The sequence below is a fragment of the Clinocottus analis genome, unplaced genomic scaffold, assembly GCF_023055335.1.
Source record: "Clinocottus analis isolate CAN_PGR_092001 unplaced genomic scaffold, fCliAna1.0.p SCAF_12, whole genome shotgun sequence".
Taxonomy (NCBI): domain Eukaryota; kingdom Metazoa; phylum Chordata; class Actinopteri; order Perciformes; family Cottidae; genus Clinocottus; species Clinocottus analis.
In genome coordinates, this window is record NW_027175843.1 from 19,841,645 (window position 1) to 19,869,144 (window position 27,500).

Below are 27,500 nucleotides of genomic sequence, written 5' to 3' on the forward strand. Positions count from 1 at the left end.
GAGGGGGAGAGATGGAGGGAGGGAGGGAGAGAGAGAGGAAGTGAGGGGGGAGAGAGAGAGAGAGAGAGGGACGGAGAGAGAGAGAGGGAGGGAAAGAGAAGGAGAGGAGGAGAGAGAGAGGAGGGGAGAGAGTGTTTGTGGGTCAGCAATGTACTGCACACACACACACACACACACACACACACACACACACATACACACACACACACACACACACACACACACACACACACACACACACACAAACTAAGAGGATTGGTGTGTGACGATTATTTAACCTAATTCTCTTCCACGCGACACGTTTCTCTTTTGGTATTGCCAAAAGCGTCGGGGGCTCCCTCTCTTCTTCCCTCTCTTCCTCCCTCTCCTCTTCCTCCCTGTCCTCTTCCTCCCTCTCCTCTTCCTCCCTCTCTTCTTCCTCCTGGTCGTGAGGCAGCTGTGGGTCCAGATGTGGCCGCTCAGGGTTCACACGTGTTGATGCCAAAGAGTCCCGTAAAAAGAAAAAGCGATAAAGTGCCGTCTGCCTGGTAGCAGTTTACAGAAGTACACCGTTTACTGCGTGTGTGTGTGTGTGTGTGTGTGTGTGTGTGTGTGTGTGTGTGGTCACTCGGGGAGCTCGTTAGAAGCACAACGATGCCAGGTGTGTACGATGGAGGGAATCTCTGTATGGAAGCCCAGAGGGGACTTTTATCAAAATGAAAATATGAATTTTAAGTCACATTTAATTCAATTTTGACAATCGAAATCAACTATACAACCTGATTCTGTCATTTATGCAATATCAATATCATATATAAGTGTGAGTAAATACATGCATCTGTCAGTTCTCCCATCAAGGCGGGTCTTATGAACACGCTAAGCACATGACAAATGCCTTTTCACCTTGATGAATGACTTTAAGTTCACATTTCATATGAATAAAGTCCACTTGGGGCTTCCGTACGTATATATATTTAATATTCGGTGTACTTCCTGTGTGTTCTACCTGACGCCTGGACCTCCATGATGTACTGGTGCAGGTCTTGTCCCTGCTGCATCACTTCGTAGGTCATGTTGTTCATGGCGGCCTTCCTCTCCGCGTGACGCTTCAGCCGCTGCTCCGCCAGGCCGATGTCCTCCGCGCCGCCGCCGGAGGCTCCGCCCCCGCTACCGCTACCGCCGCCGCCGCCGCTACCGCTGCTGCTGCAGCTGCCCGAGCGGCCGGTGTCGCTCAGCTGGCGAGACAGATCCTCGTTCCAGGCGTCCAACTCCGCCGTGACCTTGCGGGAACGGAGGAAAAGTGGGATTGGAAGACGCCGTCGTGCGCAACAAGCCGGCGGGGGGGTCAATGAATCGCTTTTTCATGGCGTCTATCAACGTCTAATTAGCTCGAATTAGCTTGAAGCGGCGGCATCGCTTCACTGTCGGAAAGAAAAGACTCAAAGACTAAAAACTGAAAAGCAAAGCAAGACAAAAACCTAGTTCAAAGAGTTGTTTATGGGCCGTGGACTTTGTACCTGGGCCTTCTGTGCCGTCTGATATAGTTTACATAAAGAAGTCCACGTCTGTGTCTCCTCCTCCTGCAGCCGTTGAGGGTTAAAAAACTACACCAAACAAAACACAAAGGGGCTCAAATGCCCTGAACTTGAATGAGGAGCTTTGAACTGAGTGAGGGTCATGTGCAGTACTCCAGTCAGCCACATGGTGGTGCTGCTATTAACAACCTGTTAATGGCCTGCTGTCATGGGCGTTGCCCAACACAAATGGGCAACGCCTCCCCGCACCATAAGTGCGATTGACTTAAAATTTCCGACACGCATGTTTCAGCTCAGTCTGCTTCTTTTTTTTCCACCATTTTAAAAAACGACGTCCTCAGAGTTTTGCCATCTGCTCCTGCACCGCAGCTCTGATCGCTGCACATTTTTGCGTGGATCATTATCAGACGAACCTGATTAAAAGTCACCAAAGGCTTGTTGCTGTCTTGATGACTTTTCAAGATGCTGACTGATGACCTTCACACAGAGCGAGTCGGCACGAGCGCCGCAAACATCCCCCGAAAGTTTGAATGAAATCTGTTTTGATACTGAGGCGACGCCCCCTCACCTCGATAGTGTACTGCTCGAATATGCGCAGCTGGAGGAAGATGTCCAGCTTGATTTTGCGTTCGTGGAACAGCTCCTCCATCTGGCCCTGAGCCTCGTCCAGCTGCTGCAGCACCCCCTGGATGTGAGCGATGGAACTGCAGTGAGGCGTCTTATTGGTGGACATGGCTGCGTCTCTGCGGAGGGAGAGAGAGACGGAGGGAGACGTTAGAGAGATGGAGAGACGTTAGAGAGATGGAGAGACGTTAGAGAGATGGAGAGACGTTAGAGAGACGGAGAGAGAGACGTTAGAGAGATGGAGAGACGTTAGAGAGATGGAGGGAGACGTTAGAGAGATGGAGGGAGACGTTAGAGAGACGGAGGGAGACGTTAGAGAGACGGAGGGAGACGTTAGAGAGATGGAGAGACGTTAGAGAGATGGAGGGGGTGATGTTAGAGAGACGGAGGGAGAAGTTCGAGAGACGGAGGGGGTGATGTTAGAGAGATGGAGGTAGAGACGGAGGGGGAGACGTTAGAGAGATGGAGAGACGTTAAAGAGATGGAGAGAGAGACATTAGAGAGACGGAGAGACGTTAGAGAGACGGAGAGACGTTAGAGAGACGGAGGGAAAGACGGTTGGGGAGATGTTAGAGAGATGGAGAGAGAGACGGAGAGACGTTAGAGACATGGAGGGAGAAACGTTAGAGAGATGGAGGGAGAGACGTTGGAGAGATGGAGGGAGAGACGTTAGAGAGATGGAGAGACGTGAGAGAGATGGAGGGAGAGACGTTAGAGAGATGGAGAGACGTTAGAGAGACGGAGGGAGAGACGGAGATGGAGGGAGAGATGGAAGGAGGGATGGAGGGAGAGACGGAGGGAGAGACGTTAGAGAGAGACGGAGGGGGAGACGTTAGAGAGATGGAGGGAGAGATGGAGATGGAGGGAGAGACGGAGGGAGAGACGTTAGAGAGATGGAGATGGAGGGAGAGATGGAGGGAGAGACGTTAGAAAGACGTTAGAGAGCATTATCATATTTTCTCCGTTCCACAAATAAGAGGCAGAGAAACAAAAAGGAAAATAATGCAGACACATAAATCAAACTCGTGATTTGTGTTAATATGGAAATGACTTCCGTCTCCACTGAGCGAATGATGAATGATGCAAGTTGGCTTTTAAATGAGAGTTTTTCAGCCTCCCCTCTTTCTGACACGGCTACCTGGGCGCCGCGGTGCGACCGTCACCTGAGCTGCTGCATTAGCTCCTCCCCCTCCTTGATCACGTTGAGCGTGGCCTCCAGCGTGGCCGTCTGCTGCTGCTGGAACTGCTGGATCAGCGTCTGCACCGAGTCCACCGAGTCACAGCTCACCTCGTCCAGCAGCTGCTTCTGCAGCTCCTCCATCCACGACCACAGCTGGAGGGGGGGGGGGGTGAGAGAGAGAGAGAGAGAGAGAGAGAGAGAGAGAGACAGACGGGGGAGGGGGGGAGAGAGAGAGAGAGAGACGGGGGAGGGAGAGAGACAGACAGAGAGAGAGAGAGAGACAGAGAGAGAGCGAGAGAGACAGACAGACGGGGAGGGGGGAGAGAGAGAGAGAGAGAGAGCGAGAGAGAGAGAGAGAGAGAGAGAGAGAGAGAGAGAGAGAGAGAGAGAGAGAGAGACAGAGAGAGAGAGAGAGAGGGAGAGAGAGATACAGATGGGGGAGAGGGGAGAGAGGGAGAGAGAGAGATGGACAGACAGACAGATAGAGAGAGAGTGAGACAGACGGGGGATGACAGAGAGCGAGAGAGTGAGAATGAGAGAGAGAGAGAGAGAGAGAGAGAGAGGGAAAGAGAGAGACAGAATTTAAGAATGACTTTTAACTAAATTTTCATGACTTTTAATCAAATTTTTAAGACTTTTAACCAAATTTTTATGACTTTTAAGCAAATTGTAATCAGCAAACATTGTGTGAAATGTGTGTGTAAACAGTAAAAAGTGATAAAATGTAGTATTTAAACTAACAATGAGGATTCAAAGCATACAGTAAACCTTAAATGACTCAAATGAATGAGAGACAATAGTTTGATTAAAAGAATAAACATTTATATAGATGTCTGTATGTATGCTGCTGATATTTTGAGCCTCTTTCTTTTAAAAGCAGATTTATTATTTATAACTCAGCGTGAATGAACGTCATGAACACATGAATACAATTACACCACTTTTACTACACTACATTTGAAAAAGTCCATGATGTGTGTGTGTGTGTGTGTGTGTGTGTGTGTGTGTGTGTGTGTGGCCCACCTCCTTGGTGTGTGTGTAGAAGGACACGGACATGTCGAGCAGCAGCTTCCTGTGTTCCACCCGGCGCACAAAGTCCTGGATCCGGACCTCCAGGTGCCGCGCCGCCTTGTAGATCTCCTCGGGGTCGCACTCGCCCGTCTGGGCCAGCTGCTCCGCCGCCTCCAGCAGCTTGTCGGCGTTCGTGTACGTGTTCTGAGACGAGGGGGACCTTCATCATCACCATCATCATCACCATCATCATCATCATCACTGCATCAGCTCGGCCTCATACCACGGCTGATGACGATACCGTTCAAGAAGCGCTACATCTTTCACTTTGAGCTGAGTCATCATCACTGTATTCATATTCATGGTATTTAGTATATTTATAGTATTTATAAAATACCATATTTACCACAGACATCATCACTAATAGCTTGTCGCCATTATCTCGTGTTTTGCGTCATGCTTTATGGCTGGTAATTCATTTTTAAAGTCTGATCTCCTGTGTTTGTGTGGGTTGTTGTTGTTGTGATGCTGTTTTCGGCCACTAGAGGCCACTATAACGCGCGGTGTGACGGACTGAACTCATTCATGTGTTCATCCAGGTGCGTTTGCATCTGCATGATGAGGAAATCACCTGCAAGAAAACATGAATCACCTCAGTCCTTTAAAACATGTTGCGTAGTGACTCATCAGCGCCTCTTGTGGCCGAAATGAGGATCACACAAACCTGACGAAAAAAGTAATTTTGCCTGAGAAAACTTTTATATATAAATACATTTATAAATACACATTTTATACAAAGTTACAAAGTACTTCCCCCAAAAAAATCCTAGCAAAACTGTTTAATTTGTCATCAATAACAATAATACTTATTATTATTTTCAATGACCATTTATTCAGTATTTAGTTTATAGATTTACACCTGAACACAAATGCTCTGACACACACACACACACACACACACACACACACACACACACACACACACACACACACACACACAGACACACACACACAGTCGGATCACATTATAATAAAACATAAATCTGTCTCTGGCGTTCATCAGGAGACAAAGTGGATTATCGTCGTCTCTTCTGGTGACAGATTATCTCTGGAATATTCCAGGAGGAAACACGTTCTAATCCCACAAGAACAGGAAGTCTGGATGTTTCACATTTTACTGGATTAAGTGAGAAAATAAAGATTATAATTTACAAGAGATTATTACTCTGGTTGGGTTCAGAGTGAGAGGATTAAAGCACCTGAACGCACCGCGAGACCAAACCTGTTATGAGTAAATACATGAAATGTAAGGTGGCGAGTGAAGGAGTGAAGGAGTGAAGGAATGAAGGAGTTAAGGAGTGAAGGAATGAAGGAGTGAAAAGAAGTGAAGGAATGAAGGAGTGAAGGAGTGAAGGAGTGAAGGAGTAAAGGAATGAAGGAATGAAGGAGTGAAGGAGTAAAGAAGTGAAGGAGTAAAGGAGTGAAGGAATGAAGGAATGAAGGAGTCAAGGAGTGAAGGAATGAAGGAGTGAAAAGAAGTGAAGGAATGAAGGAGTGAAGGAGTAAAGGAATGAAGGAATGAAGGAGTGAAGGAGTAAAGAAGTGAAGGAGTAAAGGAGTGAAGGAATGAAGGAGTAAAGGAGTGAAGGAGTAAAGAAGTGAAGGAGTGAAGGAGTAAAGAAGTGAAGGAGTGAAGGAGTAAAGAAGTGAAGGAGTGAAGGAGTAAAGGAGTGAAGGAATGAAGGAATGAAGGACTGAAGGAGTAAAGGAGTGAAGGAGTGAAGGAGTGAAGGAGTGAAGGAGTAAAGAAGTGAAGGAATGAAGGACTGAAGGAGTAAAGGAGTGAAGGAGTGAAGGAGTGAAGAAGTGAAGGAGTGAAGGAGTGAAGAAGTGAAGGAGTGAAGGAGTGAAGAGGCCTTCAGGATAACTTCATCTAAGCGGCGCTGGTCTGTGTGAGATAATCTCTGGGATGTTAAACGTGTTTTCATGTGTTCATGTCGTGTTTAACGATAAATGGAGAGTTTACCAGCAAAACATAAATATGCATAAATATGCTAATTAGGGGAAAGAAGAAGAAGAGAGAGAGAGAGAGAGAGAGAGAGAGAGAGAGAGAGAGAGAGAGAGAGAGAGAGAGAGAGAGAGAGAGAGAGAGAGAGAGCGCCTGACCCAAATAATGCCGCTCCAGCGGTTTACGGAGGTTAATCCTAATCCAGAGTGTAAACATCAGATTAGGAGTGTAAACTCTTCGTGGCCTGCACGCTGGGAGGACGACTCGTCACTGAAGCTCATCATCAAACTGATGCTTCTTTTGTTTTAGCGCTCAAAGAACGACAGGAAACAAACTGCTGACTGACAGGAGGAAAGGGGGCGGGGCTTGAGCTCCGTAGCAACGGGAAGGAAGATGATTGACAGAAAGAGACAAAAGGAAAAAGAACGAGAGGCGGAGAAGAAAGATATGACTCAGCAGCGTGTGTGTGTGTGTGTGTGTTAGTGTGAGTGGGTCTTTGTGTGCGTGTAAGTGTGTGTGTATGTGTGTAGGTGTGTGTGGGTCTGTGTGTGTGTGTGTGTGTGTGTGTGTGTGTGTTGGAGTTTATATAACAGCACCAGTGAGGAATTGAAGATTCTGATCACATTTAAGCCTCAAAAACACACACACACACACACACACACACACACACACACACACATACACACACACACACACACACACACACATCGGCTGGCCAACACAAATCAAAACAGACTACTGACAACTCCAATAGAGAAGATCATCACACACGTTTACTGCGACCGACACACTCCTGAGAAGCAATATGTCTCTGTCTGTGTGTGTGTGTGTGTGTGTGTGTGTCTGTGTGTGTTTTATCGGTTCCTTTGCTTTTATTTGACAGAAGCTAATGCTAACTGGCCTCATTTCTGCTCACGTTATTGTTTGAATCCCTCTGAGAGCTTCCACATGTTTCTTTGTTTGCTTTTCATCTTCATGAGCAAAACTACAATTCCAGCGTTTTTTTCTTCTTCTCTCAACACTGGACTGAAATTCAGGAATGAAGAACATCTCCTGCAGGTCCTCCTGCCCGTATATGGTCACGAGGATAGAGAGGCTTCATATACATGTATAAATAAATAAATAAATATATATATATATATATATATATATATATATATATATATATATATATATATATATATATATACATATATATATATATATACATATATATATATATATATATATATATATATATATATATAATTATAAACATATATAAATAAATATATATATATGAAAAAAACACTATATAAATATAAAACTATAAAATATATATATCATGAAAAAATATAAATAATTTTATACATATATATATATATACGAATACATATATATCTAAATAAATATATACATGTGAATTAATACATATATATACATTAATACATATATATACATATATATATATATATATATATATATATATATATATATATATATATTAGAACATTTAGTGGCGCACGTCTGCCTCTTGTGGTGGAATTAAATATTACAACAACAAACACACAACAGCTGCAAAAAAAAATTATATTTCGCTGAATTTCCCCGAATTCCTTTCTTATTACCTTTTAAGAAACTTTAAAATATTATCCAGTCAAAACGTTTCACCATGAGAAAACTACATTGATCAGTCTGAGAGAACAATCTGATCCTCACTGACTGAAGATCATGAGGATTAAAACAATAAACAGTGTTGCTGTCTCAGGAGGAAGACAACGTGTTGATGGAGAGATGGAGATGGAGGTGGAGGTGGAGGTGGAGAGGTGGAGGTGGAGGTGGAGAGACTCACCTGGGCCACGTCCTCAAAGTCGTCGTGTCTCTTCTGCAGCGCTCGCGCTCGGTGCAGAGACTTCCCCACGCCCGTGTGCTTGCTGAGGAACGCCTCGCCGTGGTTTTCTATCCAGTCCATCACCTGGAGGAGAGGAGGAGAGGAGATGAGGAGATGAGGAGAGGAGAGAAGGAGACTGTGTTGTGTGTCTGTGTTGTTTCAGAGTCTCTGGGCTTCATTCATGATGACGATCCAGCTGCAGCGTCTTCATTGAGCTGCTGTGTGTCTCTCTCTCTCTCTCTCTCTCTCTCTCTCTCTCTCTCTCTCTCTCTAATTAATTCAGCGTGTTTGTGCTCGTGTCCTCTTGACCTCCTCGAGTGAGGAAAACATCAACATTCCTTTGTTGACCGGAGGAACTCCTCTCTGCTGAGACCTGACATATTAAATATAAAGATATGAATGAATGAGACCTGACATATTAAATATAAAGATATGAATGAATGAGACCTGACATATTAAATATAAAGATATGAATGAATGAGACCTGACATATTAAATATAAAGATATGAATGAATGAGACCTGACATATTAAATATAAAGATATGAATGAATGAGACCTGACATATTAAATATAAAGATATGAATGAATGAGACCTGACATATTAAATATAAAGATATGTATGAATGAGACCTGACATATTAAATATAAAGATATGAATGAATGAGACCTGACATATTAAATATAAAGATATGAATGAATGAGACCTGACATATTAAATATAAAGATATGAATGAATGAGACCTGACATATTAAATATAAAGATATGAATGAATGAGACCTGACATATTAAATATAAAGATATGAATGAATGACATCGTTCCCGTCTGAAGGAACTTTGGTCTCAGGAACGTTGTTCAGAGAACGTTCCCATCGGTTCTGCAGAGTTCATCAGCACAGACGCTCAGCTGATCACACGCTACACGTTACACGCTACACGCTACATGTTACACGCTACACGCTACATGTTACACGCTACACGCTCTGCGTCACGCGCTCCACGTGGGTCCTCCTCGCTCTCTCTCCTCGTGGGGGACGAGAACGCCCACAAGGACGAAGGTGAGACAGTTTGTATGTCTGTGTGTGTGTTTGTTTGTGTGTGCGCATGTGCACGTATGTGTTTGTGTGTGTAGGTGTGCATCTGTGTGTGTGTGTGTGTGTGTGTGTGTGTGTACCTGCTGGACGTCCTGCTGGAACACACACAGCTGCAGCCTCTGGTGCAGTCGGACCTTGCGGTGCTGCCAGATGTTCTCCAGACGCCGCTGGTGGTGCAGAACCTCGTGCACCACGTCCAGGATGCAGTGAACCTGCAGGAGAACCTTCATGTCAGACCTCTGGAGGGGAACGCGAGAACCTGGACGCCGTTTCCCACGTTCAGGACCAGGAACAAGAGACCGGTACGAAAACAACCGGCAGAAACCAGCAGAGTGACTTGTTTCTTGCATTTTTTAATCTATATTTTTTCACTCAACGGGCAAGGAACCATATCTGGTAATTTGGTGGATGTCCATTTTCTGCCTAAAAATATATCTATTTTTTAAATGTCACAACAGTACAGGAGTATTAGTATGTCCTCCAACAGCGCTGTGGGGTTGACCTTTCAAAGTGACCTCTAAAAGGTGGAGTCTGCGTCGCGGCGACAGAGCGAGCGCTCACCGCTTTGGAGTAGTTGGCCGTGGCCGTCAGCGACTCGGAGTTGTTGGGGCTCAGAGGCCTCTGCAGGACGTCCAGCAGCGCCTTGCCGTCCTGACTCACCTGGACGAGGGGAAGGAGGGACATTTAGAGACCGAGAGAGAGAGAGAGAGAGAGGTGGGAGGGGGGGGGGGGGGGTCACCACGCTCCGACGCTCTGATGACACATTTACACTTTTTAAAAATGTGGCATTCCAAAACAAAAAAAAAGACACATTGTGTCCTCAGTAGACTCATGTGGGTGTAGCTCGGGTTACACAGTAGACTCATGTGGGTGGAGCTCGGGTTACACAGTAGACTCATGTGGGTGTAGCTCGGGTTACACAGTAGACTCATGTGGGTGTAGCTCGGGTTACACAGTAGACTCATGTGGGTGTAGTTCGGGTTACACAGTAGACTCATGTGGGTGGAGCTCGGGTTACACAGTAGACTCATGTGGGTGGAGTTCGGGCTACACTCTCGCCCCGTGTGGGTGGAGCGCGGCAGTACCTCGGTGTAGGCCTGCGTGACCTGCTCGTACAGGCTCTGGTGGCGGTGGATGGCGATCTCCAGCTCCTGCATCTCTGACGGCAGACCGCCCTCGTTGCAGACCTTACACCAGGCCTCCACCTCGGAGAGGAACTGAGGACACACACACACACACACACACACACACACACACACACACACACACACACACACGAGTCATGCCCACAGCATGAGGGTTAGTGACCTCTTTTGACCTTTGGCCGCTTGTGGAGAATTTGAGGCGTTTTCATGAGTCTTGAGCTCGTCCACTGACGGGCTTCACCCTCTACACCTCCCTCTCATTCACTCCTTTCTTCCCTCTCTCTCATTCACTCCTTTCTTCCCTCTCTCTCACTCCCTCTTTACTTCCCACAGTTTGCTTCTTGTCGTCTCTCTTTCTCCTTCTGTTGCTTCTTTCATCCTGTTCCTGTGTTTCTCACGAGGCTCTGCCTCAATTTTAGCTATCCTCTCTCTCTCTCTCTCTCTCTCTCTCTCTCTCTCTCTCTCTCTCTCTGTACATCTCTATCTCTCTATAAATCTCTCTATTTCTCTCCCTCTCTGTGTACAGTTTTCTCTCTGTCTCTCTCTCTTGTACAACTCTCCCTCTTTCAGTGTGTACAACTCTCTCTCTTTCTCTCCCTCTCCCTCTCTCTACATCTCTCTCTTCCCTTTCTCTCCCTCTCTTTCTCCCTTTCATCTCTCCCTCTTTCATCTCTCCCTCGCCCTCTCTCTCTCCCTCTTTATTCTCTCCCTCTCCCGCCCTCTCTCTTTCTCTCTCTCTCCCGCTTTCTTCTCTCCCTCGCTTTTATCTCGCCCTCTCCCTCTCTTTCATCTCTCTCTCTCTCCACTTGTAGCTGGTGTCGTTCGCCCAGCAGGAATCAGAGGCCCATCTGTTGCCATGTCAACGCTCCAGGAATCAGCAGCGAGCGGTTTGATGTTTTAAACATAATCAGACGCTCGAAATGTCTCGTTTACACTTTACACTGACGACACGCGTCCGTGCAGAGAGACTCCACCCCCCCCCCCCCCACAACAACAACAACAACAACAACAACAACAGGCGCTCACCTGTTCGGACTTCTGGTGGAAGACGGAGGACATGGCGAGGATGGTGGAGCGCTCGTCCAGCGCGGCGGCGAAGCTTTTCCAGTCGAGGTCGAGCTGACAGGAGATCTGTTTGATCTGCGCGGCGGCGTAGTGGCCGGCCTCCGCCAGCCGGCTCGCCACCGACATGATCCTGTTGATGTTGACGTAGGCATTCTGGGAAAAGAGGAGGAGCAACGTCAACAACACTGACCATCAGAACGACGGCTTTAAATACTATATATATATATATATATATATATATATATATATATAAATATCTATATATTTATAAAGTATGTCTTACTGGTCTGTACGAAACTCATTTAGGATTTGTAGAAGTGTTTTCTCTTTTATAATAACAACAATAATGATAGTAGTATTAGTATTATAGCCCCTATGAAGCATTAAATGCATAGAACAAACATAAATAAATATAAATATAATAAATAAAATATTAAATAAAACAAGTGAATAAATTGAAAGAAATTAATAATAAATAAAATAAAAGCAATATTGATATTTAAATAAAATAAATAAAATAAATAAAATAAAAAGCCTAATATTTGCAGCATATTCCTGAATAAACACTGCAGCAGCGATTAAAAGTGTCCTTCTCTTCTACTCTGTTCCCGTATTTTTCTACATCGGGGTGTAGATTTGTATTTTAAGACTCCGCTCTCTCTCTCTGCCGTGTGTTCACTAGATTTCTCTGCTTTCTTCTGGTCTGAAGTCAAGGTCGTGACCTCGTGACGGCGCGCTGCCCCACATGCAGGTGAGCTAACACCTGCAGGGACCCCTCCCCGGCTGCTCCCAGCGCTCCACCGTGATGTGATGTGAGTATGACGGCTCGGATGACATTACAGCAGCTACCATGGAGTTCATGGCAAAGTGGTTGTGTTGCGTCTGCAGCTCCACGGCGTGCTGGTACCCTCGACCGATCTCCGTGTGGCTCTGCAGGAACAGCTCCTTGTTGTGGCTGATCCAGTCGAACATCTGCACACACACACACACACACACACACACACACACAGCGGCATTAGAAACATCACGTCTGGCATCGTTCAAGCGGCTTGTCCCGACTGATTGTGCGCGTTTGGAGAGCAAAGCGTCGCCATAGCTGAGAGAAGACGCGTCGTGAACACGACCCCGCTGTACACAAGCAAAGGGATGTGACCTTTAACGTGGCGGTGCACAGGTTTCTACAACTTATCACGATGGAGGAAGAGTGAGACCACAACTTAACGGCTGCAGGACAACGGCAGCGCCGGCGTTCAGATCGGCTCCGCGTAAGCCATGGAGAACATGGAGAACATGGAGAACATGTAGAACATAGAGAACATGGAGAACATAGAGAACATGGAGAACATGGAGAACATAGAGAACATAGAGAACATAGAGAACATGTAGAACATAGAGAACATAGAGAACATAGAGAACATGGAGAACATGTAGAACATAGAGAATAAAGCACCTTTTAGAGAATATAGTGCCTTTGAGATTTGATAATAAAGTGCCTTATTGATAATATAGCACCTTTTTGAATAAAGCTCCTTTTCGAGAGTATCGCGCCTTTGAGATGTGATAATATAGCGCTTTATTGAGAATATAGCACCTTTTAGAGTCTAAAAGGTGCTATATTCTCAATAAAGCGTATACTATATACTCTAAAATTTAGAGTATATAGTGCCTTTGAGATTTGATAATATAGCTCTTATTGCTAATATAGCACCTTTTCCAATATAGCGCCTTTTTGAGAATATAGCTCCTTTTTCCCCGGTAGCAGGCGCTAGCTATCCCGGCTACTGTTGAGTCTGAATGAACGTTCTCTGAAGGTTGTTTTTCATCCTCAGCAGTGAAAATAGCGGCTGATGTTACAAAAGTAATTGTAGGAAAACCGAAACTCAGTTTTCTGTCTCCACTTTTAAAAAACCTTTCATTTTCCTCTTCGCTGCCTTCATCTTCTCCACGCTGATCGGTGTAAAGCCTCAAATCGATCTCCGCCGACAGATGGAGGCTGGTCGTGGTGGCAGTTACCACGGCTACCACCCCATCATCATCATCATCATCATCATCATCATCATCATCATCATCATCATCATCATCATCGCCTCCTTCCGGGCTGTGATTTCCGTCAGGTCTGATTGTTTCGCTGGCTCCAGCAGCGTAAACCCTCTCTGTTTGCTTTACAGTAAATATTTACTGCTCCTGCATGTGGATTTTCTGAGTGGAACGGCACACTGAGTCAGCTGACGCCCGTCTGTGAGTGTGTGTGTGTGTGTGTGTGTGTGTACAAGCTGCCATCCCATCCACAACACTCTGGGTTCTACCAAACACATGCATCTCAGTACAGAGGCTACATGTTGACATCATAACTGGTGATGTATTTTTATTGGGTGTGCAAACATCATAAACTTCGGTCATCAGTCTACAATGATGTATATTTTTTTTTGCAGTATTTATATAGCTGTGAAAGTGGCATTTAAAAAGAAATAAAAGCATTCCAGGTTGCAATTAGCTGTGGGATCTTTTCTTTATATAGTATTTTTCTGAGTGAGACTGAAATAGCTTGTTGCATGTAGCGGCGGTCAGAGCGCTGGTATGATGAGGATGAATGGCATCCCGGCGTTGAGTCACAACCGCGGCTAATCGCTTCTTCGGGGTCGTAAAGTGAAGCGGTGCCGGCCGGGTTTCCGCCGGATTTAACGACCCACCGCGTTCCTCTGTTTAGAAGAAACGGGCCCGATTCATTTCGGAGTTTCCGCGGAGACATTCGCGGCGCCAAAAAAAAAAAAAAAGACACATTTTTTTCTCTGACGTGTCGCTCCGGCGTGACTCACCTTCTCGGCGTCCTGCTCGAACAGACGCAGCTGGAAGCACTGGTCCAGCTTCAGCTTCCTGACGTGCCACATCTGATGGAGGTGCTGCCTCGTGGAGTGAAGCTTATCCAGCAGACTGGCCACCTGGCGAGGAAGAGAAAGAAGAAGCCAGGGTTAAGAACCGTTAGATGACGTTTCTCTTGACGTCTTCCATCCATTTGGAGCGGAGTGCGACTGGTTCGATTGGGAGAAACAAACATGGTCATCTAAATGTATGTTTTGCGCAGTAAAGGGTTACTTATGGGTGTTTATCCGGCCCATTACTGCATGTTTTTGTGCCTAATTGACTACAAATTGTTGTAATTGGTCCAGTATCGATCATTAAACCGGCTGCAATGCAATCATATCGTGGCAATATCGGGCAATCCATCAGTTAATGGAAGTAAAAGTGCTTGTTTTTGACACCGCCAACCTCAGATTTATATTGTTATTGTGTCATGTGACTTGTATCTGGAAGACAAAAAGGTGGAAAACGTGAGTGTTGGAGTTCAGAAAGGGAACCTTTGTGTTTTCTCAAAAGATTTTCAACATCATGACTGATGTTTCCACAATGTGGAATGCGACGCGACGTTTCAGAACAAGACTTCATAGAGCGAGACACACAATCATTTTTTTTTTAAAAGGACCGAAAGGAAAAGAAAAACCCTTTGTTTTCCCTGAATCGTTCTTTCCATGATGTTGTCAGACACTTACAATAACAATCAGAGCCTGTCAGAGGCAGAAACAAGCTGTTTTAATGGACGTACAATGACGGTGAGAAGTTGCCTGATGTGATGTAATTTCCATTCTTGATGTTCTGGTTAGTCACTAATACACAAAAACATAAAAAAATAGGGTCCAGATTCAGGTCATCCTATCGTTTTATATCCCAAACAGTGCTGCAGATCTTTAAACTGCACTAGTGGGTCTTTAGAGAACATGCATTGTCCTTGCATATACCTCTGAATTGCCTATATACAATCACATAAAATATAAATATCTTTTGCAATGTACAGTAAGATTCATGCAAACTACCTCGGCAACAAAACTCGCTGTGCTCTTCCGCCCACGTTTCCCGTGCAGCTAACGAGCTGACATGCGGTGAGCAAAGAATGAGACGAGGCATTCAATCGTACACTATGTCATGGTGGGCTTTTAGTGTTCGCTGGTTTCAACGATGGACATGCAGAACGTTGGTCGGAGCATCAAGATTCATTCTCAAAATTGCTCAAAAGTGGCTTCCCATTAAGAGTAAATCTCTGTTATGTTCTTATGAATGTAATGTACCTCTGTATATCTGACAATAGGCTTCAAAGCATCTGCAGATATGACATTTTATAACAGAATGCAAACATGCATCCTTCTATTTCTTTCTTTAGAGGCTTTCAATAGTTGTTTTATTGTTTCACCATGGGACCTTGTCACCAAAACTGTATTGTGGTTCAAATGTGATTCATCAAAAGATTGAATTTAACGTGGCGTCTCTTGACTTTACCTTGGGCACCAAGCTCTGGAAGTCAGCGGAGCCCGAGATGCAGTTCCTCCCTGAGAAACCGTCACTAGATCGGATGCACTGCAGCAACCTCTGGCCTTCCCGGTCCAACTCCTCCACCGGTGCCTTCAAAACCTACAGGAGAGTGTGGAAAAGGACTCAAAGTTATTTCTAATGATTCACACGCTAGCTCTAGTCCAGCCAATGCACAATGCGACAGTTCGTATCAGACAGTCCTGACAGCAGCTCGCTGACCTTCTTCTTCAGCTGCGTGTGTTCATCTATCAACCGACGAGATCCCTCAACATCTGCCGGAAACTCCTTCTTGGACTGAAGCTCCTGCAACAAAACAGTACAACTTTTCTTATATTGGCATAAACTGTTCCTTTTACCCTTTTAAACTTTCCATCCATCCATCTTTTCCATTGATGGATCACTCATTCATCTGCCCATACGTATCCGCCCCACCTGCAGGTCTTCCAGTCGGGACAGCAGGTGAACAGCGTTGGACATGAACTCCTCCAGGGAGACTCTCAGCTCCATCCACTCCTCGTGGTTGTAGTCCAGAGAGCCTTCAAAGTCGTCCGTCAGCTGGGAGGGGTCCACCAGTTTGGACAGACCTTCAACTGAAACCATGCTGGTCTGGAGAAGAAGAAATTCAGAAGAAATGTCTAAATGTTCCGTTTTTTATTTTCACAGTGATGGATCCTACATGTTTGAGCCTCGTGTTCATGACACCATGTAACCAAACATTTACAAAAGAAAAGAACGGCATGGGAGTCCAACATTAACATTTACATTTGGTATTGTGATACTGCTGCTGTGGAGAAGAGTCTTTAAATATTTAAAACAATCCTAAACAAATAGTTTGAGCCTCTAAACTGTTGGGTAATCCAAACCCAGACAGGTGTAGTTGATTAAACTTAGTTAACGCAAGCTATTTCACCTGCAGAGTGAATTGTTAGCTAACGTAAAACAAACAGAATTACCTATGAAGTGAATTGTTAGCTAATGTAAAACAAACAGAATTACCTATAAAGTGAATTGTTAGCTAACGTAAACGAACTAGATTTACCTGAAGAGTGGATTGTTTGCTAACGTAAAACAAACAGAATTACCTATAAAGTGAATTGTTAGCTAATGTAAAACAAACAGAATTACCTATAAAGTGAATTGTTAGCTAACGTAAAACAAACAGATTCACCTATAAAGTGAATTGTTAGCTAACGTAAAACGAACAGATTCACCTATAAAGTTAATTTTTAGCTAACGTAAAACGAACAGTTTCCCCTGTAAAGTGAATTGTTAGCTAACGTAAACCAAATGGACTTACCTGTAGAGTAATCGCTGCTTAAGTAAGTGGAAGCTAGCATTAATCAAGGTTTGGCACAAAAAGCACATCTTCTTGCTAATTCTCTCCATCGTTCTTTTAAAGATTATCAACGGTAAAAACAAATAAAATGTAATGATTTTAGTTAATTTCCTGCTTTTAGCATACAATCCTTTCCCAGTGAGGATCATCGAAGGTCAACAAAAAAAACCCCTGGAATCTGAAGTGAGACGGCGACGAAAGAAAACACTCAGAAAGAAGACGAAGAAGCCCGCTGACCTCGAAGGAGAACTTCGCGCTGCCGAAGTTCGTCTTCTGCTTCTGCCAGAAGTTGTCCGGCTTGATGATGAGCGCCACGCAGATCTCGGCCGGGAAGAACTCCTGCAGCGTCTTCAGCAGAGGCTTGATCAGCTCCCACTTGGAGCCGCGCATGTCGATGATGACGGTGAAACCACGTTTGCACACGTCCTCGCTGGCAGAATCGACAAGCACGAAGACGAGGAGACGGGGAGACAAGACAAAGGAGAAGTTCGTGTAAGAAACGGTCGAGGGGAAAAATAAGCTCTTAAACAGATCAATCAATGCACGACGCTTGCGTAATCCTTGACATTTGTCTCGGGCTTTTCACATCAGACTAATTACTTGGAGAGACCTTCAGGGAACCGGTCTGAGCAGTCGTCGTCGCCGTCTGCGCCGCTCTGCAGGGAAGCAGTCGAGGCCACGAGCTCGCAATCAGTCACTAATATGTACTTAATGAAATATGATTATTTATTTCTCAGACTGTGCCTTCCGGGAAGCAAATTACAAACTAGTTTGTGACCAGAAACACCGACTTCCTGCAGTCCTAATGTAATACGAAGCTGACTGGATACCCGCTGTTGTCTTATAAATATATATATACAGGACAGTTACGAGAGTTTGTGGAGAAAACAAAAAAACGGCTCCACATCATTTACACCCCGCCTCATCAAACTAATTTCGCACTAGTTTTGTTCACATGTGGTACATATCAGACACACACAGTGAAAGCAAAGGGGAAGGCGTTCAAATCCATATTTTCAGATCTGCTCTGGGGCCGGTCGTTCACATGGGCTATGTAAATAAATGTGACGTGGAGACAACAGAATGCCTTCCAGATGGCGATTTGGCCGGCGCTTTGTTGCATGGTAATTCATTTGTGCGTGTGGGTTGTATAAATTGTACGCAACATATATTCGTCTCTGTAAATATGTAAACAAATTAGACGAAGAGGGAGAGAGGGAGGGGCGCCATTTGCGATGCATTTTTCGTTGAAGAGGGGTTACGTGATGGGACAACAGTTGTAAACTGGGGACCAGAAGCTGCTCTGAAAACCAGTACAGAGAGCCAGATGTGTCTACTGGAGTCTAAAGGGCCTTCAATGCATCTGCTGCTGATTGGAGGTTTAAAAAAATACACTGGAATGACCTCAGCTCCACACACACAACCTTTATTAATACAAATACCACGATAAAGCACATCCATTACAGTCCGCCTCGGGGGGGGGAAAGCGCAAACTTCCTGCTCGTGGGCATGGAAACAGCAGCTCGATGAGCCGGAGTAATCAGAGCGCGGCCGACGGGGATCAAGCAATTTCTGGTTTTAGTTCTGGTTTCAGCCAGGTGAGATGTGTTTTAACATTCACAGCTCTCTCTCTCTCTCTCTCTCTCTCTCTCTCTCTCTCTCTCTCTCTCTCTCGCTCTCTCACCGCCGCTCCGCCGCCTTCAAGGACGCTCGAGACGGCTGATCATTTATTCGGCTAACGCGCCGAACTAAATGAATCGGGAGAGTCCCAGGAAGCAGCGTGTGACCGATCAGATTATTCTGTAGACCGGCTTCGCTCCCTGCAAAACCTCCTCTGACTGTGATGGCGTGTGTGTGTGTGTGTGTGTGTGTGTGTGTGTGTGTAGATGGGGGAGGGGCAGCAGGATTAAATGCACTCCAGAGTGAAGTGTGACAGACTCGCCGCTGTCCGCCGCAAACACTGCAGCTCTCATGCCGATGCAAATCAAGCGCTGCTCTCCGTCTGCTTGCTGTGGTGTCGAAGGAGAAAGGGGCGTTTGATTTGCATGCCGTGCGCAGCACCCCACGTGCACCCCACGTGCACCCCACGTGCACTCCACCCTGCAGCGCTTCCTTCAGAGGCGCCGAGCTTAACAACGATCGTCCTGAACGACGATTAACAAAGCGAATACTGAAAAAAGACGACTGTAAATATGATCAATGTGTGTCTACGTGTGTGTGTCTCTCTCTCTTTCTGTGTGTGTCTCTGTGTGTGCGTGTGTGTGTGTCTCTCTCTCTCTCTCTCTCTCCCTCTCACTCTCTCTCTTTGTCTCTCTCTGTGTGTGTGTGTGTGTGTGTGTGTGTGTGTGTGCGCGGTGTGACAGACTTTACTCCAACTGCAGTTGGGTTTTGCATGAAGCCGTTAAACTGTAACACGTATGTGATCGTTATTCAAAAGTTTTAGAGCAATCACACACACACACACTCACACACACTCACACACACTCTGGCTCTCACTCCCAGATACATTCGGCTCATATTGTGACCTTTTTTAAAAAATATTTTGATCAAATCAAACATTTGAATAAAGTGTGTGTGTGTGTGTGTGTGTGTGTGTGTGTGTGTGTGTGTGTGTGTGTGTACCTGGGGACAGTAGAAAGGTAGGTCACCAGCCTTCTTAGGTCCTCCTGTTTTATTCGGTCGTGGTTACTCCGGGCAGGAAATGTCAGGATCGGTCCGCCTCTTTTGTCTCGCCCACCTTCACACACACACACACACACACACACACACACAATCAGATGACAAAGAGTGACCTTCAACGTTTGCATGCAGTGTTTCATATAAAGCATCAAAGAATTTACTCTTCCATGAAGTATGAAGGGAGTTGCTTTAGTACCAGTTGTGCAAGCAGTCGTACACATGGATGAGTAATGAACACGCATCGTACGAACACAAAGAGACACAAAATGACCACAAAAACATGAAATGACCATATAGAGACACAAAATGACCACAAAGAGACACAAAATGACCACAAAGACACATCAAATGACCACAGAGAGACATAAAATGACCACAAAGAAACACAAAATGATCACAAAGAGACAAAAAATGACCACAAAGAGATACAAAATGAACACAAAGAAACATAAAATGACCATGAAGAAACATACAATGACCACAAATAAACACAACATGACCACAGAGACACATCAAATGACCACAGACAGACATAAAATGACCACAAGGAGACACAAAATGACCACAAAGAGACACAAAAATGACCACAAACAGACACAAAAATGACTAATAAGACACAACAAAACTACACTGAGACAAGAAGTAGTACTTGTAAAAGTGAAAGAGTACTAGCATAACTGGTAGTAGCAGTGGTACTATTCGTAGTAGTAGTACTGCTAGTAGAAGTAGCAAGAAGCTCCAGAAGTTGTGGTACTAGTAGCAGCAGTAGTTAACATAAGTAGTGATCGTAGTAGTAAAAGCAGTAGTAATATTAGTAGTAGTAGTAGTAGTAGTACTATTAGTGGTGTAGTTTTTACAGAAGCAGCAGCAGTGCTTGTACTTTGGCAGTATTGTTCGTAGCAGTAGTTTATACTTGTACTACAAGTTGTATTCTTAAGCAATAAGGGACGAGAGGCAGTACTGTATCGTCAATAATGTACTGCTCAAGGGTGTAAAACTGTACATTATTGACGATACAGTACTGCCTCGAGTCCCTTATTGCTTTTATAATAGGGTTACCAGCGACATTATAAACAGTAATTGTAGCCTTTCAGCACAATATTTCATTTAGTGCTTGTACTTTGGCAGTATTGTTCGTCGTACTACTAGTTGTCTTCTCCAGAATGACGAATACTCTTTTGATTGGTAATGATCGGCCTGGACAAAAATGTCCACTATCTCTATGTTTATGAGATGTACATCAGGATGAGGAATGAAGCAACGCGTTGAGATGAAGTCCAGAGCATCCACTCCTCCACCATCGCTCAGGAGGAGCAGCGCTAATCTGCTGCTACTTCACACTGATATCCTGAATATCTGAGTCCTGAACATGACTCCCACCGGCCGGGAAAGGATCCGAAAGTCATGCAAAATACAATTTCTCTCTCTCTCTCTCTCTCTCTCTCCCCTTGTCTGTGATAAATGACGTGGGGGAGATGTTCGGGTGAGATTAATGTAAGAAACACAAACCGCAGTGTTTATGAAACGGCTGCTCACTCGTGAAAAACGGGTTTGTGTGTTTGAGTGTGTGAGCGGCCGTAATCTCGGGAGGAATCTTGATGACAGATCGGTGTTGGCGCTCTTGTCTTCTACATCGCTCTCTCTCTCTCTCTCTCTCTCTGCATCTCAAGGTCTCTCTCTCTTTTCTAATTCAGAGTGACTTTTTCACTGAGACGCATAAATACCAAAATAATTGAACGAAGCCGAACCACAACTGAGACAATGTTAATCTTTCATTGACTAAAACTGCATAATTTTTATTTTATTATTCTACCCACTGCATGCATTATCATCCTTTTAGGAAGAACATTGCAACTCCTGCAATTTAAATAACCATTGCAATATGTGATAATGCATAACAAAATGTGATTAAGTATATTAAATATTGTATTCAAGCTGTTTAAATAGTAGGTTCAGTAGGTTTTTTGTGTGTTGTGTGTTTCAGATCTAGTCCAAAACTTTGGAGTACACAGGTAGAAGTGTTTCAAAATAAAAGCCCAAAAACACTGAACCATATATTCTTCTGTTCCCTTTTTTTGAAATGTTTTGTTCTTGTGGGTTTTTAGCCATCTTTACTTGGGTGCTACTCAATTCGCGGGGTGAATCTTTGATGAGTGCATCTTTAATATTTCGGTGGGCAGGATATTTTGGTCGTGTTTGTTCAGAATCAAAACACATCACACGGCCGAGTGTGAGCGCGATGGCCCGTGGAGTGAAACCGTTGTGGTGTGTCTGCTTTCTCTGCTTGTTTTGGCACGCGGTCGTCTGCAGCGCCTGCCGGAGGCGGTGTGTGTGTGCGTGTGTGTGTGTGTGTGTGTGTGTGTGTGTGTGTGTGTGGTGGGGGGGGGTTCACATAAGTCATGTTCAGGGTGTGAAGGGCCTGTGATGATTTTCCCTGCTCGTTTCCTGTCTCAGGAGGTGTGCCGGTCTCGGTCCAGACGTCAGTGATCTCTTCTGCAGTCTTGGCGGTTTAAAGGCTGACATGGTGCGATTGAGGATGATGGGTGGGATCAGTGAGAGGGAGGTGTGTGTGGGGGGGGGGGGGGGGTCCACAGGCATATCCACAGTGTTGAGTGTGGTCAGCTCTAAGTTGTTGTGACTATGTGACTCGAGGTGGGAAGATATCACGATACAATATTACCGATAATTTGATATTATCACGATACTGCAATATTATCACGATACTGCAATTTTATCAGAATATGGTGGTATTGTCACGATACATCGATATTGTCACGATATTACAATACATGAAGTATCATGACATATTGCGGTCACACGATACAATATTACCGATACATGATATTATCGCGATACTGCAATAATATCACGATATGGCGGTATTGTCACAATATTCCAATATATTAAGTATTGTGACATATTGCGGTCTCGCGATACAATATTACGGATACGTGATATTATCACGATACTGCTATATTGTCATGATACTGTAACATTGTCACGATATTGCGACGGTAAGGCAATATGGTGATATTGTCACAATGCTGCAGTATATTTGGGTATTGTCATACATTGTTGTCTCATGATACAATATTACTGATACTTCAATACTATTACGATATTACGCAATATTGTCACACTGTTGCAATGTATTGAGTATTGCGATATATTGCGATGTATTACCTTTTTTCCAACAGGAAATTGTCCCTAAAGGAAAACTTTGTCAACATATTTGATCCAATAAGATAAAGTTTTCAATCTGTATTGATACAAAATCGCTTTGCAAAATATCGCGATACTATGCTGTATTGATTTTTTCCCGCCCCCCAATATATGAACAGTCTGCACTTTAAAGGATGACTTTGGTATTTTTTCCTCCAAATCTTCTTGGCGAAGCGACTAATGGAGTGAGCGACTTTCTTAATGGGTCCAGTACCGAGGGAGCTAAACGGGCCGTGATGTAATCGTTCAGGGCAGCGATCTCATTGCTTTAACATTTATTGTTGAACATCCACATCAGAAAGATGGCGAGTTTCCCCTTTGAGGAAACTCTAAGTGAGGAACATCTCTCTGGTAAGATGAGTTCGGCTGTATTCTGTATTCTCATACAGCTTTCTATGATCTCAGTGTCTTGGATCTGGAACAACTCCGGCATCCAGTGTGTTACCGCGGGTTCCCGTCTCAGAGGGAAGGGTTCGGGGATTTGAGCACGCCGACTGACACTCACCTGACACGAAGGCTACTTTCTCCTTTAACACAGGAAGGACATCAGACGCCTTGATGCCTTCAGTCCTCAGTGACCCTGGAGAGAGAGAGAGAAACAGTGGAGCTTTTAGTATTAATCCCATTATCAGATCAACATTCCTGTGAGAGAGAACACACCCACCGTTCTCGGGTGTGTGTGTCTGTGTGTGTGTGTGTTTGTTCTTTTCTTGAACATACGTACAAACCCAGGGGCCCACAGTGTCAGAGGACCCCCTTGTCAAAATGTGACCCCTTGTGACCGCTACTTGAAATGACTACAAAGAGACACAAAGCAAGTACAAAGAGACTGACGTTGACAACAAAGAGACACAACATGACTACAAAGAGACACAAAGCAACTACAAAGAGACTAACATTGACAGCAAAGAGACACAAAATGACTACAAAGAGACACAAAGCAACTACAAAGAGACTGAAATTGACAAAAAGAGACACAAAATAATTACAAAGAGACTCAAAATGACTACAAAGAGACACAAAGCAACTACATGGAGACTGAAAATAACTACAAAGACACACAAAATGTTTACAAAGACACTCAAAATCAATACAAAGAGACTCAAAATGAATATGAAAATAAACAATAAGCACAAAGACACTCCTGCATGTCGTGAATATGAGTTCATCTTCATTCTCCCATCGTCTCAGTTCATCTGGTCGTCCGTCTGTCATGTTATAAAATCTCTCTCTCCCTCATTCTCATGCATACTCTCTCTACCTCCCTCATCTCTCTCTCTCTCTTTCTCTCTCACTCCGTGGAGATTCAGGCCCAAATGTCCATGTCATGCTGTGTGTATGTGCATGTGATACAATGCCCTGACTGCAAAACACACACACACACACACACACAACTCCACAGTCAGAACGCTAAGTCGGCAAAAAACTATCTCAGGACGCTGAAAGAGAGAACTTCTGATGGACGCGTGACCTCCAGGTCGCTCCAGAGGTCGTTCTCAACCCTCGTGACCAATCAGAGCGGCGATGAGTCACGCCCACCGCCGCCGGTCAAGGTTAATGATTCTAATTGATCACTTTGTTTTCCCGTTGGCTCGTGTTAGCGGCGTGTTCGCGGCGTGTTAGCGGCGTGTTAGCGGCGTGTTAGCGGCGTGTTAGCGGCGTACAGGAGCAGCATCGATTAAAAGCGGAGACGCAGCGTGTTGAAGCGCTTAAAGGATTATCTGCAAAGCTCAGCAAGTATCTGCACGTGGAGGCTGAGACCATTTATTATCATTTATTAGGATTTATTTGCTTATATAATATTTTATTTTAGGTTATACAGATTAAAGCGATGAAGCAAAAAAATGAACAGACATAATTTAAAGATATATTCTCATTTTAATCAAATTTGATGAAGAAAAGCATTTTTTTATGACAGAATGGTGATACGTTTATCTAATAACATTGTGTTCACGTTTTTATATCAAGACATATGTTGTAATAACATCTTTTGTGTGATCTTTTTTTCAAATTTTAATCAAATTTGATGAAAAAAGCATATTTGTTTTACAACAAAATGTTGATACGTTGATCAATTATTACGTTTTATTCACATGTACAACCTTTTAGCTTAAAGGTTGTATTTTGTCGCCAAAGATGACGCACATGTGTTGCTTTAATTGCTGACAGGCCGTGACAGTGCAGCAGCAGCTGCACACACACCCACACACACAGACACACACACACACACACACACACACACACACACACACACACATGTGCCTCGTGCAGGTATGTTCACACGCTGCTTAATGTTCTGCAGCTAATTAGCTTTCTTGGCTAAACTGCTAATTGACCTGGAATGAAACCAACGAGTCGGACACGCACGCCACACGGATTCTAGCTAGCTCGACATATATATATATATATATATATATATATATATATATATATATATATATATATATATATATATATATATATATATATATCCTCAACACGTGCTTTTATATTAAAAACTAAGAGATTTGCATAGGAAAACAATCGGTGTTCCAGGAAATGAACAAAGGAACAGAGAGAGAGAGAGAGAGAGAGAGAGAGAGAGAGAGAGAGAGAGACAGAGAGAGAGCTGCCAACATCAGCAGCTTCTTCTCCAGCAGCAGAGGAAGCGAGTGAGAGTGAGTCTGTCTATTCCTGTTGAGAGGAAACACCTTTTGTCTTAGCCCACACACACACACACACACACACACACACACACACACACACACACACACACAGGAAGCTGTCAGTCTCGTCTCTGGACATCACACACAACCTTGGAGGCTGTATGTAAGCTCGTGCACTGAGAGGTGATTTATAATAAAGGCTTATTAAGACTTACTATCAAATTATTATCTGTTTATTAAGAAAAAATATAAAAATACATTTTGTTGTGATAAAACGAATTCGATATGATGAAAAAGCAAAATACAATTTGAGAAAAACATATTTTATGTTTGATTCTACATATCTTTCTTCTTTCTCTGCCACTGTGGTTCGTGACAGTGTGAGCTCTGCAGTCGCAGAAGGGGGCGTGGCTTAGCGAAGAGTCGCACACGTTGCTAACACAATGTGGATATTTGACTCACAAAAGTGAACGAAACGACTTTCGCGGCCGTCGTCCAGCTCCACCTTCAGACAAACAGACTGGATCCTGGCGGCTCAAACGGCTCCGAGCGTCAGACAGGAAGTGGACGAGTCCTCATTTCCTGCAAAACGACCGGCTCGTGTGAAAATACAGCCGTCGCACACGAAATTGTGCTCGTGACTTAAGGACCATTCTGTAAGGTCAATTTTGAGTCGTTTGTGATTTGCAAATTGCACAATAAAGACTCAACTTTGTGCACAATGTCTGACTTATCACCCTCCTCCAGCACTCACTGCGTTACCCACAAAGCATTGCAACAGCGGGAGCTCCATCATGTTCTGGTTTGTTCATTAGATGCTATAAAATGACGTTGATGGACACAGCTGCTGCTGATATTAACTCATCACTTCCTAAATATACTTTATGACACACGGCCGAAGGATACAGCGGCGCTTTATTGGTTAACGTTAAAAATCTATTTGAAATGTAGTTTATGTAAAAAAGCATTATGAGTGGAGACAAATAAATACACAACAGAGGGCTGATGTTTCATTTTATGAACAACGGTGACCTGCAAGCGTCCGGACTGAAGCAAACCCTGTCGCAGGAGGTCTGCAGGCTGGAGGTTTTGTTTTTAGAGAAGAAAAAAGGTTGAGACACACAAATATGGTCCGATCAAAAGCTCAAAAGTCTCTAAACTCTGAATATGTAATAAAGAAGATGAAGAACTGTGGACACACACACACACACACACACACACACACACACACAGAGCTTGTGGGTTTCCAGCACAGCTGCTGCTGCATCTGATAATGGACCAGTAGCGACGGACAAGTCCGTCCCAGTAAGCCAGAAGCCGTTCGCTGCTTATTTACGGGTTTTTTTCATGTTGATCAAAGAAATATGACTTCAAAAAGGAGACGGGTACAAGATGGACGACTTCGTCTGTTTTATTCCCGCTGGTTGGGTCAGAAAACCAGAGAATACTTTGGTTAACTCGCCGCTTTTCCTTTCCCTTTCCCCGTATTTATTCCTGTGTTCGAAAGCAAAGACCAATTTGTCGTGTCATTTCTTCAGCGTGTTAGCATGCTAACGTAGCGTAGCCACGTAGCTGTTGTTGCGCAGGCGCTGCTCTCATGTCGCTAACCTGTTTTTTTCATTTATTTTCTTATGATTCCCAGCGGTGTTCATTATGTAAAGTATGTTTTGACATCATGAAGCGAAGTCACAGCTCATCAACGGCTTCACTTCCCTGTTTGAAAAGGTCTGACGGAGGTAAAGCGC

General features: G+C 44.3%; 1 protein-coding gene across 4 annotated transcripts in view; it reads right to left on the minus strand.

The window, feature by feature from the left end:
• The window catches only part of kalrna (kalirin RhoGEF kinase a), a 105,399-nt gene that overhangs the window by 56,001 nt on the left and 21,898 nt on the right, over positions 1-27,500 (minus strand). For 2 of the 4 annotated variants that reach the window (XM_068572095.1, XM_068572093.1), the window contains exons 2-18: positions 23,616-23,690; positions 19,832-19,946; positions 17,447-17,639; positions 16,306-16,479; positions 16,093-16,176; positions 15,841-15,972; positions 14,328-14,450; positions 12,361-12,483; positions 11,473-11,664; positions 10,387-10,518; positions 9,863-9,961; positions 9,382-9,513; positions 8,169-8,291; positions 4,342-4,533; positions 3,302-3,471; positions 2,083-2,257; positions 986-1,259 (exon numbers count right to left, since the gene is read on the minus strand). In XM_068572095.1, coding sequence (XP_068428196.1) covers positions 986-1,259; positions 2,083-2,257; positions 3,302-3,471; positions 4,342-4,533; positions 8,169-8,291; positions 9,382-9,513; positions 9,863-9,961; positions 10,387-10,518; positions 11,473-11,664; positions 12,361-12,483; positions 14,328-14,450; positions 15,841-15,972; positions 16,093-16,176; positions 16,306-16,479; positions 17,447-17,639; positions 19,832-19,946; positions 23,616-23,690 — 2,508 coding nt within the window. Of the gene's footprint in view, positions 1-985; positions 1,260-2,082; positions 2,258-3,301; positions 3,472-4,341; positions 4,534-8,168; positions 8,292-9,381; positions 9,514-9,862; positions 9,962-10,386; positions 10,519-11,472; positions 11,665-12,351; positions 12,484-14,327; positions 14,451-15,840; positions 15,973-16,092; positions 16,177-16,305; positions 16,480-17,446; positions 17,640-19,831; positions 19,947-23,615; positions 23,691-27,500 lie in introns of all 4 variants that reach the window. The other 2 variants (XM_068572094.1, XM_068572092.1) reach the window with 1 other exon arrangement.